The 14,611-nt window shown below is 51.6% G+C and overlaps 1 protein-coding gene across 2 annotated transcripts in view; it reads right to left on the bottom strand.

The window, feature by feature from the left end:
• Nucleotides 1–14,611, bottom strand: part of GALNT14 (polypeptide N-acetylgalactosaminyltransferase 14) — a 99,788-nt gene that overhangs the window by 12,565 nt on the left and 72,612 nt on the right. For both annotated transcript variants that reach the window (XM_080408805.1, XM_080408806.1), the window contains 6 exons: nucleotides 14,351–14,472; nucleotides 9,707–9,794; nucleotides 8,941–9,025; nucleotides 7,482–7,585; nucleotides 2,877–3,003; nucleotides 208–300 (listed from right to left, as the gene is read on the bottom strand). In XM_080408805.1, the coding sequence (XP_080264931.1) occupies nucleotides 208–300; nucleotides 2,877–3,003; nucleotides 7,482–7,585; nucleotides 8,941–9,025; nucleotides 9,707–9,794; nucleotides 14,351–14,472 (619 nt within the window). The remainder of the gene's footprint in view (nucleotides 1–207; nucleotides 301–2,876; nucleotides 3,004–7,481; nucleotides 7,586–8,940; nucleotides 9,026–9,706; nucleotides 9,795–14,350; nucleotides 14,473–14,611) is intronic.

Raw genomic sequence — 14,611 nt, 5'->3', positions numbered from 1 at the left:
CAGGGAAGGTGCAGGCAGGGCGCAGGCAGGGTGCATACAGGGCTCAGGCAGGGTGCAGGGAAGGTGCAGGCAGGGCACAGGCACGGCACAGACTGGGTGCAGGGAAAGCACAGGCAAGGCACAGGCAGCGTGCAGGGAAGGTGCAGGCAGGGCATAGGCAGGGCATAGGCAGGGTGCAGGCAGAGCGCAGGCAGCACAGACACTTACTTTCCATAAGGTCTCCCCTGGGCTGCGGGACGAGCCGCATAGTAGTATTGCTTGAATTCATCCATCCACACCTCCGCGGTGCGCTTGGTGTTCCTGAAGGAGGCAACAAAAGACAGGTGAAACCAAGGAAGCCTTCAAGGTGACATTTACTAAAATTCATCAACTGATCCATCCTGCTCTTCTCCCATCCTCAACTTGGCCAACCCAAACCACCTTTGAACCAGGCCACCTCTCACTGCTAGGAAAGGTACTACTCCTCCCCATTACTCCAGGGACCAAACACAGCAGGCCAAAGCTTGGGTGAAAAATGCACCATTTCAGACTCAGCTGGATGCTTTGCACCCACCAGACTCAGAACTGAAGCTTCTCTTAAGCATCATCTCCCAGGCAGGCACGACCAGGGTTCTGTTTAGTGGCTGGCACATTGAGAAGCGGTGCAAAATTTACCAACGATTGAAGGCAAATATTTCCTTTGTGTCAATCCTGTATGGATTCTCCTGCTTTGCACTCCTGTATTTCACCAAGACAAATCTCAACATTCAAAACTTAAGAGAAACCCCTCTGGACACAGTGCTGTAGCATAAATGTCAGTCTTCCACACCCGTCTGCGGAAGGTTCGTGATCCTCAGGAAACCTGTTGACTTCAGAGGGCTCTAACTCTCCTTGCAAATTGCTTTCTTGCTGGCTCCACGCCTACCTGCCTATCCCTGCCCGGGTCAGTGGAATCCTCCAAGCTCCTGCCCCAGCGCAGGCTGGTGCCTCCAAGCTATTGCTACCACACCACTAAGCTGCAGGTGCCACAGGGCAGGCTCTGCATCCAGCCAAGTCCCACGTGGCCAGAAAAAGAGACAGTCTGCATGTGAAGCCAGCACAGCAGCGGAGCCTGAGCTGTCTCTCACACCAAAGTAGAGGCTGTGTGGAAAAAGTATCAGTATCTGGCAGAAAGGTAGAGATATTTTTTGCTAACATCTGCGTTTAAACAGAGGTACCACATAGCATCAGGCTGCCAGAAAGCTGCTTCTCCTCTCAGTCTATATACTATAACATTAAGTTTAAGGCTGCTAGATATCATAAGGTTAATAAAAGCCCAGCTCCTAATGCTTACAGGTATGTTTCTCCAGATCGCTTTTCAGTCCCTTGCTGATCCACGGTGCTTCTTCCTCTCTAAGGCCATTGCAGTAGTCCAAGTGCTCTTGCTGAAGAGATGCCCAAGTCACAGTGCCTACATCTGTACCTAACCTTCCCCAAAGCGCAGGGGTTTCTTCTCTGGCTTCCTCTCATTTGGGTTTGTAAGAAACATGGGAATAAATGCCAAGGCTTGCACCTAGGCGTAGATTCAGACATCCTCGAAGCCCCCAGAGGCTGTGCCTGAGGTGCTGTACCCATTCAAGCTCCCCTTGCTCCTCCTGCAGGTGACGCAACGCAGACACTACCTTTTCACCCAGGTTTGCACCGACTGTGACAGTGGAGATATTGCCCCATCCCAGCCTCTTCTGTAGCAGTCTTATTTCACCACTAAAAGCAAAAGCCCTCCTCTGGACTCTCAGATTTGTGCCTCCTCCTTGATGCCAGCAATGCCCTGTGCCCCTCACGGCTGTCTTTTTGAAGCAAGGTGACAAAGTCCCCATCCTGCCCCATACACTTCGTGGCTGGAAATCACATGGTAAGTGTAACTGAGAGGTGTCATTTGCACACCCCCAGTCTGTTGTCTCATTCAAAGTGTGGGGAAGCTGCAGAGAGCCTGTGTCAATGGTAACCCTGCTGCAGGGGGCTGGCTCTTCCCAAATACTGTTGGCTCTTAACAACACTGGGAAACCCACACCAAAAGGAATGTGTAAACATGCACAAATGCAGTTCAGCTGAGAAACAACCCTGCATTAAGTGCCCCTGGTGTTTTTCCCTGTCATCTACTTAATGGACAACCTTCAGCCTCATGCTCTATAAAAGGAGGAAATGCTTCCTGACTTCACCAGTTGCTCCCACCACCTTTCCCATGCCAATTCCCACCTCTGCCTCCTTCCTTGCCTGCTGTTTCCAGGACTTTAGCTCTTTTCAGTCAGCTGTTTCAGTGCCAGATTCAGTTCTACGTTCCTGTGCATGAAGACAGGTCCCCTTCAGCTGGGATGCCCTGGCAGTTCCTTCCATGTCCCCACCAGCAAGGTGCAGCCCACTGCTACCTCTGCTTGAGAGGCAGCACCAGCGTCTGGAGGCGAAGCCACCCACTCTGGCACCCTGCTCGGCTCCCCTCTCGGAGGGGCATCAGGAACCAAATTTTCTGGTTCAGCTGAGCCACGCTTAGCCCTCAGCTAAGGTCACTGGGTACTGACAGACATTGCTGGCAGCCTGATTTCAGGTCATTACAAATGTGTTCTGATGACCTTAGGGTCTAAATTATTTGCTGTTATGGTAGCTAGTGCTACCCTTCCCTTCGTTTCTGTGCTCATGAAAGGTACCATATAAGTGTCCTATTTCTGTCATATTCTCGGCACTGTAGAAACCCTGAGAGAGTCGTACTGACTTGTGTTTTCTTCGGCTCAGGAGATTCCTGCCCAGGGATATTTTAAAGTTTTCCAGGCAGACTTTCCTCCCTGTCTTCTCTGCTCCCCGCTCCCAACCAGGCAGCACCTTACCCTGTTTCACAAAAAACAAAGCAAGCACAAAACACTTACTTAATGTAGGTATTGGCATTTCCCTCTGGAAAGATGTACGGATGTTTCTTCCGGAAGACATGTCCAACACGGCTGCAGGGGATGATTTCCAGGCTCCCTCCACACATCCACACACGGAAAGAGATTTCTACAAGAGAAGCAGCTTCAGCATTTTGTCTTTCTGTCCTACAGCAGGCTGGATCCTGGTGTTACCTCTCACTTTATCCTCCACCACATTAAACTGGAGTAAATTGATTACCAGAGGGGCTTTCCTAGGCACAACTGCCTTAAAAGTGCTTTTCAAAGCTGCTTGTGATCTGTTTGAAGTCAGTGCACTTGATACCTACCTGTAGTGCAGCAGGCGCTATCACAATGGCAAGAGCGAGGCAGTAAGTAGGTCCCTTTTCATGCAGCCCTGCTTACATCGCAGAATCATCTTGCCAGTTTTGTGTTCCCCTAATTACTTCTGCACTGCCTCTTTCAGAGTCACTTCCCTCCAAAGGGCTGTCAAGTTCACCAGGAGAGGCCACGAATTCTGTTTATTAATGACTACGATGGTCATTGTCTTTATGAATCCATCATTAATTCTGCAAAGTGAACAGCGAGCTGTGTGCATCCATCACCTGTTCCAAAATGGACAGGACCTTATCCTGCCCAGCACGTACTCTGGGCCATGAGTGCCAACATGGTCCAACAAGGCAGACACCTTCACACAAGCAAAAGTCAGTGGTGGGAGGGATTATCCCCCAAATCTGCATAAACTGTCAATACGGGAAATGTCTCCCAGTTGCCCCAAGCCACTCTGGCTGGCCCACGAGGCCCTTCTCAAGGAAGACGAGCCTGTGGCACAATTGATACCAGAAGTTATGGGGCTCTTGGCAGGGAGCTGGATGAAATCCTAACTGGCGAGGTAGGATGGGTGAGTGGAACGGCTGATCTAATGGGTCCATCTGGTCCTAACGCTTGTGAAGCTATGAATTTGCAGCTATATTGTCAGACGGTCATGCTTAAACAGAACCAGCATGGAAAAAAAATTAAAAAGAAAAGGCTTCTGCTGTTCTTTGCATCCTATTTTATCATCCGTTGACAGTATAGAGCTATACGTAGCATGTATCTCCTCCAAAATGACAAATTCCTTTTCACTCCCCACACACACATTCAGCTACAGAAGTCAGACAGGAGGACACCCATCGTCTTTGCCAGCTTGTGCTCCCTGCAGTCCCCTCGCATATGCCAGCACAAGGATGACCTGTCCCCAGCTCAGATGCTGGCAGGAGGAGCGTCTGTGGCGGGGAGGCCATTTGGGCGGTGCGGACAGGACTCCCCCTCCTCCAAGGGTAGGCACTGCCAGCCCGCAAAGCTGCCAGCCCTCCAGAAACAACTCACAGCTTCAGGGAGCAAAGGAGAATTGGCTCCCGGACCTCCAAAGCCTCCTCAGCACCCATGGCTGAGCTAGGAGGTGCACACTGCTGCAGAGGTCAGAGCCAGGTTCGTGTTGCCCCCGTACCTGCTCCCAGCACGCCCGCCTGCTCCTGAGCTGTTGGAAACAGGGCTGGCACAGCCGCAAAGCGCTCCCGCCTCGATGCCCCCGTCCAAAATGCAAGGCTTGAGCCCATCCCCAACAGCTGGCCCTGGCAGCAGGGGCCAGCAAGGGCTGGGGTGGGAAAGCGCAGCAGGGAGGAGTATTTCTTTCCAGAAATCCCCTCCCTTTTCCTTCACTGCTGTGTTTACAGCCAGGAGCTGCAACAGCAGCTGGAGCCTCACCATTTTCCCCAGCGCTGGGTATTAACAGACCAATAACATGTGCCCTTGCGCCGTGTCCTGGTGCTATATCGGGAGACACCTTAATCACAGCTGCAGGGAAATGAGATTACAGCAGGATGCGGCCGCCCTAAGCTGCTATGCTCAGTTCCCCTCACACATGGCTGTTGCTCTTCTTTGCCTGTGTGTCACAGCACCGGCCACCCCGCCAGCTCTGGTGTGTGAATCAGAAGGGTGCCCAAAAAAAGGAGACAACCAGCTGAGCAGCTGTGAACCATGGCATGGCTGCTGCGTAGTGCGTCCCCTCCTCTGGCCCTTCTGCTCAGCCTGGAAGAAGAGCAGCTCCCTGAAGTGCTGCAGGGGGAAGACCTGCACCATTCAGTCCTCGCCTGCTCTTAATTTAAAGTCTAATGAAGAGGTGGGCTGAGGTGACCTCTGTGCACTGCAAACTGGAATGAGAACACAATGCCAGGGAGGCAGAAGACAGTGAGGAGTCTAAGCTCTCCGATTCAGACATGTTCCACCCTGCAGCCCCTGCTCCAGTCCCAGCAGAAGCAATTAAAGCACAGGTTTCAGCAGGCAGGGATGACCCATGGAGGCATCCATGGCAGCTGGTGAACAAGGTCTCCAGACAAGCAGCCAAGAGCTAAATGCCTCGAGAGCAGGTAAACCGAGGCACCAGCAAAGGCATGGCACAGGGCCAGCTCAGAGGAGCCAGGGGAGCAGGAACCGACAGCGTGCTTCACCTGACCCTCGAGAGATGTCTCCAGTGGATGTGGCCCCTTCGAGGGACTCCCAGGAGGGATGTAAGCAGTACACATAGAGGTGCACTGGGCTTGGCCTTAGCTTGGCAAAATACCTTTAGCGCTTCTTGCTGGCCTGCAAGTCCTTCTGCCATTACTCATCAATCCACCTACAGGGGATTAAGCCAATGTAAGAAGTGGAACACCTACAATGTCCTCCTAAATCCAAACGCGCTTGCTTTTGTTTGCCTGAAGTCTCCAGCCCACTCTAGCTGCCCAGTCAATAACATTAAAGGCAGCAGTGATGCTCCTCAGGACCAGAGTCCTGCATCCTGCCAGGACTAAGCTACCAGAAAAAGCACGGTTCACTGCAAGTGCCCCAAATGAGCAGCCACTCAGTCAGCTCCTGCTCTCCGTCACCTGCCCAGAACTGACCGAGGCCAGCAGGGTCACAGCTGCCCTTGCCTGGGTGCAAAGGAGAGGTGGGACACAGTGCCCTGCAGGAGATGCAGCTTTGAGCCGGGCACACTTCTGCTCTCAGGGTGATGGGCAAGACGGGATCCACTCTGTTGCTGTGCAGACCTGCACTTTTTTGTGGCAGTATTAACCTGCCCAGCTTCCCTTCTCACACTGATGCCCTGAGGCAGTGTTACACCCTGCAGCACTGTCAGCCCATGGTCGGTTGGGACCAGCCTCCCAGGGCACACACCAGCCAGGGAAACATTGCACACTGTGCATAAGGAGCACAAGGCCTGCCACTACAGGGCATCGGACAAGCTGCTGGGATGGAGCTTCCCTGCAGGGCAGGCTGCCCCATCGCTGCTCATCTCCCACGAGCAGCTCGGGCTGTCTGCTGTCAGACTTGAATCACGACAGAGACAGGACAGTGGGTCAGGCACGATGTGGCAGTCCCTCTCCTCCCCTCTAGTTCCGTTCTTGAATGCTTTGTTTGTGCCATCGATCCAGCAGGGGAGGTGGGAGGACTCCTGCTCCTTTCCCAGGCTTCCTCAGAGCTACCCCACTCACAGGAGCAGATGCTTTGGGTCAGTCTGGTGGCAAGACACCCACCCACAGAGAGACAGAACAAAGGAGTGAGATCCTACTGCATAACGAGATATAAATAAATGAAATATGCTAGATGAAAAAAGGCATGTGAAGGAAACAACAGTGCCAGGCAGCGGATGGGTTACTGCAAGGCAGCAGCATCTGTTCCCTTGGATGACTGACAGCATCGCTGTATGTGTTAAGACACAAGATCCTCCCTTCCTTGCTAGCCATACTCCCCAGAGGTGTGAGCTATTAAAGCCAGGTTCTGATCTGTCTCCCTGATATCGAGTGCCTCCCCCTTCCTTCACGGATACAGTCCGTTGCTCTGATCTGCGGCATTGCTACAGCTTCAAAGGGAGAACAGCCCAGCCTGATCCAGCTCTGCTTGACATGGGGGATAAGGGACGGGCTGCTACCTCTTTCATGTGCCCTCTCAAGTTTGCATGCAGGAGATTTCTTAATGCCTACCTTGCCCCATGATTATGGCCACAGGTGACTGAATTTAGGTCAGCTTTTAACCTTTTTTTCCCATGCAGGAAAAATAAGTGTCGAAGAGCCTGGCAGCCCTCAGCCCTCCAGCAATACAGGAAAGGACAAGCAGCCGTGTTACCTTGCCACCTGCTCGCAGCATGCCAATGGAGCTACTGTTTCAGGCACTCTGCAAATTCCGGGAGGCACTGATGCCTCAGTTCATAGCTTTGAAATGCTGTCATCAGACAAAGGACTTTGCTTTATTAATGGGGAAATGAGATTGGGAAGGAGTAGGAGGGTGCATGCGGTGCTTTCTTATCTGCTGGTCACACCAAAGCCAAAACCTCAGTGGTTTAGGGTATTTACCTATATAAAAATCAAAGTAGCATGGAAGGTAGGGAGTCCCGAGCACAAACAATTGCTCACTTCCCATCATTTATGGTTGTTGGATGCCTTACTCACCTGAGACCACAACCTGTGAACGTAAGTAAGGAAACTGTGCAGAGCATTCAAAGCGAAGTCCAAAATGACCTTGTATCCATCAAGCATGATTCAGGAAGAGAAGCCAACACAGCAAGGCACAGGAGGAAGAAAACTGACTCACCAAAGTTCTCCCCACCCCAGATGTCCATGGCACTGTCGTACTTCCCCAGGTGGTTGAACCAGGCTTTGTCGATCACAAACAGCCCCCCAGCAATGATGGGAGTCCTGCGGAATGGGTGAGGGAAGAGAGGACACACTCTCAAACACTGCTGCAGCACCTGGATGCACAAAAGCAGCTCTTCCCTTTCCCATCATCAGGACATCATCTACACATCTCCTTCTCACCAAACAAGGACAACACACCTCAAAAAGCATCTGAGCCTTCCTTTCAGCTGTCTTGGTATTTTCTGTCAATCATAAATTGCCTGGCACTTAACAACTGGCTAATGCACCCATCAGCACAACTCCTACAAGCCCAAAGTTCACAGCCCTGATTGTAGGCTTCAGCATCAAAAATGCACTTAGCGCTCAGGGGGGGTGGGGGTGTTATTCACTCAGACGGGCTTTTTGCCTGGAGCCAGCCTATTAAGTGCACCATTCCACTGTGGAAGGGAAGGCAGAGCCAATTCAGAAGGGGTTTTTAAAAGCCATCACTAACTGTGTGATCTTTATTTCAAAACAGAGTTATTTTTCATTCTTTGTATTAGCTAAGAAAATGGCACAGAGAAGGTCCATGGAGGAGGGGAGAGCAGACCCAGGAGATGTCTCCTCGAGCTATTTTGCTGGCACAAGTCCCATCTCCAATTGCAGTGTGGATAACCTGGCGTAGGCTTGGGAGAAGCCGGGGTGACTGCTGTGCCCAGGCTAACCTCCACAGTGCCCTACGTGGCAGGATGACCAGGAACACAAGGCGAGCCTTTGGGAAGCCAGTGAGCTCGTTAACAGAAGCCTCATCAGGAGCAGCAGTGCTTTGCTCCCTGCAAGCCCCAGCTCTTGGTCTCCTCCGTGCCGCACACCCTCGCGCTGGGGATGCAGGCACCCATGCCAGGCTTGCTGCCAGGAGAGATTTTCAGCAGAATGAAGGACTCCCTCCATCCCACGGCAGGACAGATGGCATCTCTCCCGTTGAGTTTTGCTCGCTCTCATGCACATCCTGAATTTCTGAGGAGCCTTCAGCAAGGTCCAGAAAAGCAGCACTGACCTGGAAAGGCTGGTCTAGACACCGTGATTTTATCAAGCGGGCTGAGGACACAGCCCTATTCTAAAGTGAGAGCTCAGAGAAGCAGGAACCTAGAGCACTGGGCTTTTTCCCTAACCATATTCAGCATTCTTAGCACCACCAAAACACAAATAACCATAAATACACCCCTTTTACCTTTGCAGCACCTTCAAGCATCAGGGAGATGAAGCTGTACTGCCAAACCCAAGCTAGCCAGGAGCTCGCTATAGATATTCAAAGTTCAGAGCTGTCCCGGAAGGAGTGTCACACTGCTACAGTGCATGGTGACACACAAGAGGTCACATGAGATACCTGTCCTGCCCCACGTTCCTCAGGTGCCTCCCTTCCCCTCATGACTTACTTAATGGGTTCGGTGGGATCGAGTCGTTTGGCTTTCTGCTCTGGGGAAAGCTGCTCCCATTTGAAATGCAGACTCCAGTCAAAACCTAAAACCGAAGTAGAGAAGTACCATGGGGAAATCAGAAATGGGCATGGATTAGGAGGCAATGCAGGCTACAGAAGCCATGTTTGATCGAGTATTTTCCCCACTTTCAAAAGACTTAAGCCATGGATATGCAGCTCTTCGGAGAAGAGTCCAATGCCTAACGTATTTTACCACTGCATATGAACAAGAAACAACATGCTGCATTACAATTGCAAAGCCAAGCACTCCAAAGGCAGGAAAAGTCAGAATTAAAGCTGCTGCTGAAACCTCGCTTTGTCCCCTTGTGCACACAGACACATGCTCTGATGGATATTGTATGCTACAAATAGCATAGGCATACTAATAAGCGCTACAGTCGCATTCTCCATTTGTTGCCTAGACATCCCCAATCTCCCCTTGACAGCGGCCTGGCTTTCAGTGCTGCCAAGGGTGGCTTCAACGTGACCCTTCTTTCCTGCCTGACTGCCTTATCCACTGCAGCAAACACCATTCCTCACACCATGCTTACCTGTCCTTAAAATAGCCTGAAAACAGCCAGCGGGGAGCACTGAACAGTGCTAATGTGCTTTTTGCAAGACAGCAGGAGCCAGTGGGGTGGTGCAGAGCCGCCAGCATCTCAGGCCAGTACCTATTCACACTGCAGGATGGATGCCCATGGGGCATGCTCACAGCTTGGACTTACCTCCTCTGAGGTCCGAGGAAGCCGCCACATAGGCAAAAGTGTCCAAGTTGATGATGTCAATAACGGGGCTGACTACTCGGGTGGGATCCTGGAAAGCAGAAGCGAAACGAGCCATAACTTCAGATCACACCACTCAAACTGGTCAAGAGATGCTCTAAACTCCTGGAGGCGGTAGGTGGCTGGAAACGTTGGTGTCATTCAGGTTTGTCAGGGATAAGTGCCCATCACAGCCTCCCCAGCCATCGCACCTCTTCGACAAAGGAATTAACGGCAGCAGCACCAAGCAGCAGAGGTATTGCTGGGAACCAGCGAGAAAGACTGGGAAGGCAGGCACTGCGTCTCTTGGGAAAGAGGACTGTGGGCTGCTGGGCCATTGAGCTAGCATCTCTTGCTGGCTTTGGCTTCACCCCCCGTCCCTCCCTTGGCAGTCTCTCCCTACACAGGCTGTGCCTGTACTCGGCACCCAACACAGCTGGATGTAAAGCCCAGTCTGCTTTCTGAAAACTCACTAATGTATGTCCCCTTCACTTCCCTTAAGTACTTTTTACTGGATTTCAGAACTCAGGCGACAAACAGGCAGTTGAAACGGCAGAGGAAAAACACAGAGAGTCAAGAAGCTGAATTTTTTTAAATGTATAAACTATGGGGATACAGTTAAGAGTGTTGCCAAATGTGTGAAAGGGTTAAAAAAAAAGAAGACCTGAATTATTTTAAATAGTTGGTGGTGATTTCATTAACAACTTGTTATGAGCAAAGAGATTATACAAACAGTTATGAACAAAAATATCTACAGGAGGAAGAGACTCTGACAGCTTTGACTGGTCTCTTATCTCCCTTTTTCTTTTCAAAAATCCCAAACTCCAATTATAGCTCAAACCTCAAGCTTTTACCCTTGCCAGATCAAATTGTTTTTCACAGCCATGCAGAAGGGAGTATCGGAGCACACACTTGCTCTCTCACTAGGAAAAGACTTTGCTTTAGAAATTCAACCTAACAAAGATGTATTCAAATGCAGCTGTAGAAAGAAGCAGCCAAAGGCCATGAGCTGGGAGCTGGACTAGAGCTCAGGTTTTCCAAATGAGCATGACAAATACTTGCTGTTTCCATAAGAGCATCAAGTCAGGAGTCTTAACTTGCCTCTCTGCAAGTCAAACATCCCACTGCAAGGGCAAGGTCTGCTGCACCTAGGTACCACGTGGGGAAACACAGTCATGTCCCAGCGCAATGAGCCTTTCAAACCCATCGCAGCTACTGCACCGTGCCCCACAAGCTGCCCCAGCTCAGCACACCCCAGCATCCTTTAGCTGCCTGAGGGTAGGGGAAAGGTTGTAAGGCTGAACGCTGCAGGGAAAGCATCTGCATCTAGTCATTTAAAACTTGCCCCTCAAGCATCTTACTGGTGAGCACCTCTAACTAGCTGAGACTCATCCCCAATTTCAATTCCACTCCTACTCACTGCACCACTCAACTTTGTGCAAGAAAATGCCCTTTATATCTTGGCTGAGTGCATTACTGCAAAACGCTAGCCTTCAACAGTGCAACCTTCTCCCTGCTTCACCTTCCCTTCCATGTCCTGGGAACATTTATATTTACTCAGCTTTCATGAAGGTCTCTCTGACCCTCAAAAGAAAAGCACAGCATGCTCAAGAGCACAGCGCTGTTGCTATGATTTATTTTGGGTTGAGCACCAGATCTTATTATAGGCAGCTTCACCTTTCTGGTTTTTTGACACCTTCCCATGCCAGGGTATGTTAATATTAACAACACCCAAACCTTCAATCCTCTTTCACATGAAATTCTCAAAAAAATGAGAACGCATTACACTTCTCAAACCAAACTATGGAACTAAATCAGCAGGAAAAAGAGACAATGAATACATTTCAGCCTTGGAAAATGACCTTGACTCCAGCTTGTCTCCCAACCCCTAAATCATGACCTTGTAATGGTGAACAAAATGGACCACAGTTGCTCCTTCGGTCCCACAGCAGCACTAGGCAAGGCGAGCGGGTCAGGCTGCCCCTCACCTGCCTCCCCTTGCCCCAGGAGAGCACCAAACTGGGGGGGTGCTTCAGCTCAAAGTGGGGGTGCACCATGCACCAGTTCATCCCAGTGCCGTTTGCAAATCCAGTTTGGGGGGGATCTCGTTGAGTCATACTGTAAAAACGCCTTGGGCTGGATAATTACATTTTTAGAAAAGTTATTCAGTCAAAATGCACCGTTAATGGCTTTAGAGATATTTGTTCTGTAAGTAAAAACAAGAGGCCGTGCCCACGCAGTCACAGTCATATGCTTGCAAACGCGCTGCTGCAAAACACCCACTGTCACTGCCGCTCCCTGGGACACGCATCCTCCCAGGCACAGGTCTGAAGCCCCCTGAACCCCTCTTTTCCCCCCCAAACCCCATCACTTTCTCTTAAGACTTTCTTGTCCTGCTCGTTTCCAAAGCCATACGCTGGGCACGAGCTGCCCACACCCGACAGCATCAGCCCGGAGGAGATGCCACCGGCTGCTGGGAAAGCTGGATGTGGGGCTTGAGGGGCACCTTCACGCAGGTGCGTGGTGGCACACGTGGGCTCTGATGTTTCCCACTACAGAAAGCTGCAGGAACAGCTGCTCTGGCTGAGAAAATAAAAGAGAAGTGACACGCGGGGTGGCTGGTGGTGGCAAAAGCGCTGGCTGTGCTGCGAGGCACTCACCACTCCTTTGCTGGAAACTTAAATGAGATGAGCCCAGAGCAGACTGTTCTGTAAGTGGTAAGAACATGCTCTTTCCACGCACCTCATCTTCACCGCAGGGACGTCACCTCTTTAGCACAGCCTGAAGGTGGCAGCAGGAACATTCCATACACTTCACTGATCAGTATTTTAACTCTGATGGAAAAGGATGGCACCGTGGGTCTAAGAAGGAAACCGAGGACTCTCTGGCCTTATCCTGCAGCTTTTGCAAGGAGTTAAAAGACAAGCAAGCAGGACTCCACTTTCTTTGCAAGTCCCTTAGCACTCTTCCTTGCAATCCTCCCTTGCTGGCTGGGCTGCAAGGCACTGGGCAGGGTAAGAGCAGCATGAGCAGCAGTGCAAGCTCACAGACTGCCTTGCTTCCAGCTGGAGAAAGATGTAACCCAGAAGAGCAAATAAAAAGGTTCGCAGAGGTGATGTATGTGTTTGATGCCATATGCAGGCTACGATGCAGTGAAACTCCTACGGTGATGCCACACGTGGCATCCACGTTCACCTGCCCCACGAGCTCCAAACGTGGGGCACAGTCCTGGAGCCGTGTGTGAAAGCAGCTCTGCCAGCCCCCTTCCTGCCGCCACCGCTGCCCTTCTCCTGCCAAAACACATCAAAAGCTCTGCCTGGGAAAGAGGCGATTGCTTTGGATATTCCTCACCAAAATACGGCAGGGCTTTGGCAGAGAACAAGGCATGCCTGCCTTAAAAAAAGCACAGAGAGACAACCGATGCAGTGATGTTTAGCGGTGAATCCCACCCTGGGGCAGGCCAGCTATGAGCAGCTATGAGGCTCCAGTGGGGTATCGCAGCATGTATTCTTGTAATTCCACCGGAGCTGCGATTGATAATATGAAAAGCGACCATTTGCTGTCTGTTACCATCTATCAGCAGCCTGCACGCTGCGGTTGGGACCTCTCCCGCGCTGGCTGCACCCATGAGTGCCAGCAGCACCGACTGCCCTCGCCCACTGTGGAGGGACCTGACCTGGTGCTCTGCCCCCTTCCCCCTGTTCCATCACTGCTGCACACAGGTGATGCACAGCCCAGCCAGCACTGCTATCAGGTGTGGAGGTGTGAAAAGCAGGGCACCTTGGATGAGGAGCACCCTGAACACCAGAGGAACAGGCTTTTCCACAACCCACCACCCTGGCTACCCCCTTGCTCCTCAGCTGCCCTTATTTCAACACAATCCAGTAATTTTAAAATTCCCGAGTAATAAATGCTAGCAATCAGGAGCCAGAGGTGTAGTAAGGGTGGAGGAACAAGGCACAGCAAATGGAAAGGACCATGGGTCCACACTGGAGCTGGAGGCTTCATCCCCCGCATGGTGCCAGCAGGTGACCAGCCCAGAGCTCCCTCTGACCCGGGTGACAAGGTGCGGGAGGCTCCGTGCGCACGGCTGGGGAGAGAGTCGCCGCCGGCGAAAGTGAATGTCATTGTCTGCTCTGAAATCAGCAGAATTTAAATCCTATTAAATCAATTTATTAGCGCTTAATTTGCATGAAATTAAATTCGGCCCCTATTCAAGAAGCCGTCACTCCCTTAAATCATCAGCACTGAACATTTTACATGAGCCTAATTAAAAACTCTGCTGGAGCACTGCCCACGTGTTCCTCCTTCACCGCTCAACCTGTGCTTGCTGGTGAGAGCCCCGCTGCCCTGGCAGGCACCTTGTCCCACCCACCCACCCACAAGCTCTCCCAGTCATGGTGACAACTCCACCTGACTGCTGGGTGGAGGAAGACCAGCAAAGGTCCACTTTGCCTCCACCTTGCACCCCAAAAGCTCATTGCTTCCCTACTGGGATGCCTGCATGCAGCTGGTTACGGTTGGGTGGTCATGCCCACCAGAGGGATGAGGAGGTGGACATCACGGTGCATCCCCTGAGGGTGGCCCTGATCTCTCAGGAGCACTCACCTCTTTGATCCGCTGCAGCAGAGGGAGCAGCCAGTCCTTATTCACCTCACAGTGACTGTCGAGGAAGGTCAGGACTCCTGCTTGTGCCACATCTGCCCCTCGGATTCGGGACCGGATCAGACCTGTTCAGGGACACACCACATCAGCTGCTGCCCAGATGGCTGGGCAACGTCCCCAGGCTCCTCCAGTGTGGTCTCCTGCACTCATGCATCTCCTGGGTTTTGACCCATCTAAATCCCACTCAGATAAAACGTAGCTCAG

The sequence above is a fragment of the Falco punctatus genome (assembly GCF_963210335.1).
Source record: "Falco punctatus genome assembly, chromosome: 12".
Lineage (NCBI taxonomy): Eukaryota > Metazoa > Chordata > Aves > Falconiformes > Falconidae > Falco > Falco punctatus.
This window is presented reverse-complemented; position numbering and strand designations above follow the sequence as displayed.